Source organism: Condylura cristata, unplaced genomic scaffold (assembly GCF_000260355.1).
Source record: "Condylura cristata isolate star-nosed mole 26May11 unplaced genomic scaffold, ConCri1.0 scaffold00024, whole genome shotgun sequence".
NCBI classification, from domain to species: domain Eukaryota; kingdom Metazoa; phylum Chordata; class Mammalia; order Eulipotyphla; family Talpidae; genus Condylura; species Condylura cristata.
In genome coordinates, this window is record NW_004567125.1 from 33,934,831 (window position 1) to 33,941,375 (window position 6,545).

Consider the following 6,545-nt stretch of genomic DNA (forward strand, 5'->3'; position numbering starts at 1 on the left):
CTTCCCTGCGTTACTTGGCACAGATCCTGGGGTCCATTTTACAGATGGGCAAACTGAGGTTTGGAGGACATCTGGGAAACTGTGAGTGGTATTTACACCAAAAGCCTGGGTATCCAGAGCTCAAGGAGCCTGTGTGCCTATGGGGAGCACCGGGAGGCGCCTGCTGCTGGCATCCGCTCTGGTGCAGCTGGAGCTGAGACCTGAGGAGACGGGCCATGGGGGGAGGTCCTGGTGGTTTCCTCCTGCCCTTCAAGCTTCTAGGAAGTGGCGCCAGCTGGGGTGAGATCACTTCCTACCCGCCTGCCCGCCACCCCCTCAGCTTCCTCTCCCCATGGCCCCATTTAGCCTGCCCAGGGCTTAGTCCTTGTGTGTGTGTGGGGGGGTGGGGGTGGGGTAAGGGGGTGGGTAAGGTGGTGAGGTAGGGGAGGGGGGACAGGAGCTGGCAAAAGTAGCAGGGCTGGAGGAAACCTAGTCCCAGCCTTCCTGGTCTAAAGGGACCAGCCAGGCATTTGTGCCTCTCCATGCCTGGGGGCCAGGGTATGGCTGCGGCAGGGTATCCAGCTTGGTGATTAGCCCTGTCTTCAGACATGGAGATAAGACTTTCCTGCAAGGTCTAGGAGGGTAGCAGCAGGCAGAAGCTGGAAGACAGATGTCCTCAAATCTCATTACCTCCTTTGCTCTTTCCCTCCTAGGTGACAGCCGCTGGCCCCTCCCGGTGTCCCCCCCACCCCTGTGCCATGGCCGGCTGGGGTTCCTGGGGATGGGATTTGCTGCCTGTCACAAATCACATTGCCAGGGATTTCCAACCGACCCTGAGCCCTGCCTCTGGGGCCTCCACTGCTGCCACCACCACTGCCAAGGACCTGCCTGGGGATGGCATGGCAGAGGTCCCCCACCGCCTGCATCTGGCCTGGGGAGCAGGGCTTAGCTGCTTGTGAACAGGGTCCACACCAAGTCGTGTTCACAGTGGCTAAGTTCCGCCCCCGGGGCCCCCACCTCCTCCTGCCCTGCCTCCTTTCCCACCACCTGCCTGGGTCTCCCTGGGCTCTGCCTCCTGTGCCTACTGAGCTGAAACACAGTTGATTTGTGCAGACTGGCTCAGTTCAGCAGGAACAGGAGTCGAGCCCCCTCGGAGCCTGTGGCCCCTGCCTTCCCTGGGTGGGCTGATGTCTGGGGGAGGAGATGAGGACCCAGACCCAGGCCTGGGTCTGGAGGAGGGACTTGGGGAGAGAGGGGGCCTGGGATAGGGTGGCTGGATCCAGCTGTCTACTGCCAGCTCCCTCCCCCAACTCTGCATTTGGGGCCCCCCCCCCAGGACTACCTCCTGCTGGGCTGGGCTCCCAGAGAGGACAGATGGGTGGGTGGCCTTTCCATGTAAAAAGGAAGCAGGCTGCATACCCCCCTCACTCATGGCGGGGGCCACAGCTGGGCCGCACCTTTCCAGCAGTCTGTTGTTACCCAAGAGGAAACAGCCTTGGGCCTTCAGACCGTTAAATGCCAACGCTGGGCTTCCGGAACCAGGCTGGGTTGACCTGAGAATGCCTGGCCCCTCCTTGAGCCCTGAGGATTCCTAACTTGGGGGGAGGGGCCTTGATACCCTTCTGGCACAGGGGTGGGAACTGAGGTCCTTATGGCCCTGGAAAGATACAAGCTTGTCTGTTTAGCCCTGGGTGGTCTTTGGAACTGTCCATTATCAGATGGGAGGGGACTCTTTTTAGGGTATGACTGGGGAGGCAGAGTGACTTGCCCAGGCTCTGTGGCTGGCGCAGGGGTGGGGCAGCCAGAAGCTTGGAGGAGTCACTGCGGTGTGTTGTATCTCTTGTCGAATTTAATAAAACCTGCCCCCACCTCATTCCTGAAGGCCTGGTGTTTCACGCCTACCTCCTCTCCCTGGAGCCCCAGACTTTTGGGTAGGGGGGGTTGGTCGACCTGAATTCACTGCCCGAGCACCCTCTCCCTGTCCTGGCCCCAGCTGTGCTAAGTAAGGCAGGCTCTAACTTAGTCATTTGGGTGGAGGAGGTGTCGGGTGTGGAAAGGTGACTCTGAGGGGTGTCCTGGGGTCGGGAGTGAAACAGGGAAACCCTGGACTGTAGAGACTGACTCTTAGGACTCCCATGGTGGTGACAAAGGGGGCTGTTGTGGCAGGGACTTAGTGCCTGCCCCATGAGGAATGCCATAGGCCTGGGTGGGGGCTGACAGAAACCATGGGTTTTCACAGATAACTGTGGATCTAGTGACATTTGGAGGCGACTGAGATACAGGACCACTCCAGCGTAGGGGTGAGATTGGGGTGCTGGGGGCTTGAGCTTGAGGTGAAGACGGGTCGGCAGGGGGCGCCACTTCAATATAATGCCTGGAATTATTTTCGGATGACTTTGAAAGTTGTGGGGCACAGTAAGGGCCGCCGCGTTTTCAAGGACGGTATTTGGGTGCAGCTGAGGCCACAGGGGCTCCCTTACATTCCAAGCCTCCAGAGCACGCCACGGAGCGCGCAGGCAGGCCCCCGCGCCCGTACCTGGGGAACGAGGGGCGGGGCCGCCCCCAATTGGCCCCGTCAACAGGAGGGCGGGGCTGCGAACCAAACGCCCAGAACTGGGCCTAAGTCCTGCCCACGGGCTCGCGCGCGGACTTGGCGCCCTCTAGCGGCCGGCCCCGCCCCTCCGGGAAGCCTGTGTCCTCGTCTGACCCCGCCCTAATTGACCCAGTCGGTCCATCGTCAGTCTCTGAAGACCTGAAGGTCCCGAGGGAGGCGCTTGTCAGCCAAGGAAGGAGGGCAGCCGAGAACTGGACATCCCTGATTCCTAGTTTGGGAATTGGAAACCTGATCTCTAAGACATGCCCTGACCGCGCCCCACTGACCACACCCACCGTACCTCCCGCCACGGCCAGGACCCGCCCACCGCGACTGTGTGTGAGCCCAGCGTTCTCACCACTGGGGCGGGGTGGGAGTGGGGGGAGTACTCCCAAAGGGCTGCATCGGACAAGGCCCCCCTACTACCCCAAGAGCTTGGAGACGAGTACCCCCAATACCGGGATCTGGAACCACGGCATCCCCTAGTGGCCACTCCCAGCAACTTCCTACCCAGGCACCCCTTTCCTTTGGAACCCGAGTTTTCCAGTCTAAAATGGGGATGATAAAGACTTGCAGCACTGGGCTGACAATGAACAACTGATGACAGGTGTACAGCATCCTGGGCAGGGCTTGCTCCCGGCCACCACTCCACTCCTGCCTGCTATTATTCACACTGTCATCACTCACTGAAACAGGACATCATTCCCATTTCATCCCTTGAAGTTGTACCCAGAGATGAGGCAGAAGACTCATGAAGGCAGCCCTACCCAGATTAGAGGGGGTACATGTCACACCTTCAAAATTAGAAAGAAAATGCTGTGTTCAATATTAAAAAAAAAAAAAAGGAGGGGGGAAGGGAAATACAATATATAGTTCAATAAATAGAAAAATGTTACAAAATGACATGATCTTTTGTCCTTAATCACAAGAGGAGAAAAGAGGGAGAGGGTGGGGGAACTACTCTCGCCCCCACTTCCTGGGCCAAGGGGAGGAGGTAAAAGAGGCAGTGGGACTAGAGACACGAACAGAAATGTGGAGAAATATGGAACGGGAGTAAGTGAAGAAGAGGAGCTGGGAGGCACAGGTGAAAGGGGCAAATAATGCCAAGATGCTGGCCTCTCCCTTTCCAGGTCAGGGCGAGGGTCCCTGGCTCTCCTGCACTTGTTCCTCCCAACACCAGGTTTGGAGGACAATGTGAGCCTGGCTCAGTTCCTGAGTTGTATGTCCAGTGACTAGCTGGTAGGAGGGAGAGCAATGACCCCCCCAGCCCACTCTGGGACCCTGGCACCCATGGGGAGAGTGTCCTCATTGGACAGGGGGTGAGGTATGTGGTTGAAGCCTGAGGCCTCTTCAAATCCTTCAGTTGGGAAGAGCCACTGGTCCCAGCTGGGCAGCCTGGAGGGGACGGGGACCCTGAGGCAGTGAGGGGAGGGTGCAAAAGGAGCTTTCAATGCCTTAACCGAAGTCCCCTAGCCACCTAGAGTGGGATGCAGGGAGTGTCTGCTACACTGAGGACAGGTTTCTGGAAAGTCCTACCTCCCAGCTTCCCTTCCCCATGCACCCCACCCTCCAGCCTAAGCCAGGTCTACAAGGTCAGGGAGGAGATTGCCTATTGCTTTTGGTGCCCAAAGCAGGGTCACACCAACTGCCCAAGCACACACCCCCTTCCAGAACTCTGGGTGGCGCTATGGCTTCTGATCCTTGCGTCTCACATACTGGCTCCAGCACTCCTAGGCACGCACATGGCAGGATGCTGCCCCTGCCTCTCACCTCCAGCTGGGCTTGGGGTGTGGGGACTGGCAAGACCACTTAACTCCTGCCAGGATCCTTCCCTGACTTAATACTGAAACGCCACAAGGGCCTCTAGTGTTGAGGCCCAATGGAGAGTGGGTGGCCAAGAGGCAGGCATGCAGTGGGATTACTCCCACCTGCTGGCTGCTCCTCAGCCAAAACGCTCCCGCACCAAGAGCATGAGCTTCTTCTTGCCCTTGTAGGTCTGTTTGAGGTTCTCCAAGAACTGGGCAAACTGGAGATGCCCGTCAGGTGCCAGCAGGAAGGTCTCTCGGGCCTTGCCCAGGAACTCAATAAAGTCACCGTAGTGCCGCGGACTGATGTGTGTGAGGCGGGAATGGCTGGTGGTGATGTAGGCTGCCACTGCCGCATCCAGGAGCTGGCAGAGTGGCGCCCGGTCAGTGCCTAGTGGCTTGGCAGCCCGGCGGGCCCCCAGGGGGCCCAGGCCAGGTGCTGAGAGGGTCCAGCGGCGTAAGATGTCAGAGAGCATGGGGGCACAGTGGATGCTGCGAATGATGAGGGGGACAAGGGCCGAGAGCTCGTGGCGACCCAGCGAATGGCTGAGTGAGCAGGCCCAAAGCACATCATTGACAGCTGGGTGGCTGTCTTGGTTGAAAGCGATGCTCAGCTGTGCCAGGGCCAGCGTGGCCAGCTTGTAGGCACGCAGCGGGAGGCCACGGTGCTCCATATAGCGTGCCACGGTGAAGAGGTGGGCATGGCCCAGGCCTCCAGCTGCTGCATCCAGCACAATCTGGTAGGCTGCCTCAAAGGCCGCGTGGTTCTTCTCACACAGGGTGAGGGCCGGCAAGGCGCAGTTCTGTGGGTCTTTCATGGCGCACTGCAAGGCCAGGGTTCGGGCACAGGCCCAGAGCTCCTCCCGTCGGGGAGCATCCAGCTGAAGTCGTAACAGTGTGGCATGCGTGGTACCTGTCACGGCCACGATGGTGGCTGCCTCCACCGGTGTGAATAAAGAATACCAGTTCTGCATGATGTTCACCAGGGCTTGCAGGCCTGTGGCAGGGGAGATGTGCAACTGGTCAGGAGAGACGGGGGGTGGGCATGTGTGCATGGGTTTACACGAACTCTGCCATTTCCACAAGTCAGGACTGGAGACCCTCTGCCTCCATCTCGTGCTGAACAGAAATGGTGCTTTACCTTCCCATAGGGGCAGGGGGCAGCTGGACTGGGTGAAACTAAGTCCTGAAGCCAACGTCCCTTCCCCAAGCCCTTTAGCCTGGCCAGCCTCTGGGTCTCTGTCGAGCTCAATCCCCCTATTTGACATTCTCTCCTGGCTTAGCTCTGAGCAAGGACTAGAGTCAGGGGAAAGTTTGCTTCTCTTTTGTCCCTCAGTGACACCTGAACAGGAAAAAGGAAATGAGTGGCAGGCTCCCTGATGACTCACCGATCTCTGTGGCACAGCTAACCAACCAGCGTACCATTTCCCTCCGCCGCCAGGTCATAGTGTTCAGGGTCATCCGCATCACCTGAAGGGTAGGAGGGGAGAGATGGTCACACAGAAAAACCCTAGGTTGGCTCCTGGAGGGGTTGGGAGTCCTGAGGGGCCTGGGAAAATTTGGAAATTAAGTTGTTGAGTCAATGAGCCAAATGATTTGGGTTAGAGGATTCACCTGTCTGGGCCTCAGTTTCCTCATCTGCGAAATGGAGATAAAATAACATCTACTCTTGGGCCCTTGCTGGTGGTGCAATGGGTAAAGCTCAGCATTATGAAGCTATCCACATGAGTTCGACCCCTGGCCAGGGAGATGATCCACATGGTGCAGCAGACTTCTGACCTGCCTGCTGCTCCCCTCAGCAGTGTATTTGTAGATCTGCCTGTTCTGCTCCCCACTCTGTCTCTGTTGAATCCTCTCTCACCCCCCACACCTCTAGCCTGTATTCCAGTTCTTCTATGCATAAAAAAAAAAAATCTTAAAAAAAAGCATCTAGTGAAATAAGCCAGAAAGAAAAGGAAAAATACCGGATAGCTTCACTCATAGCAGGAGTATAAAGGACCAGGGGAGAAAATAACAATAATAATGAACAACTATATACCAGAGACATTTTACAGGGGTGGAGTGGGGAATGGGATCAAAAATGGTGGGGGGAGGGAAGTGCACTGGACTATGGTGATGGCACCTGGGTGATTTGGTGATGGGAAGCCCATGGGGATTGCAACTAAGAT

At 57.6% G+C, this 6,545-nt stretch overlaps 1 protein-coding gene across 2 annotated transcripts in view; it reads right to left on the reverse strand.

Moving 5' to 3' along the window:
• Window positions 1-435: 435 nt before the first annotated feature.
• ZSWIM4 (zinc finger, SWIM-type containing 4) overlaps window positions 436-6,545 on the reverse strand; it is a 24,405-nt gene continuing 18,295 nt past the window's right edge. For both annotated transcript variants that reach the window (XM_012729058.1, XM_004688695.2), the window contains 2 exons: window positions 5,766-5,847; window positions 436-5,374 (listed from right to left, as the gene is read on the reverse strand). In XM_012729058.1, the coding sequence (XP_012584512.1) occupies window positions 4,515-5,374; window positions 5,766-5,847 (942 nt within the window). In that variant the 3' untranslated portion in view covers window positions 436-4,514. The remainder of the gene's footprint in view (window positions 5,375-5,765; window positions 5,848-6,545) is intronic.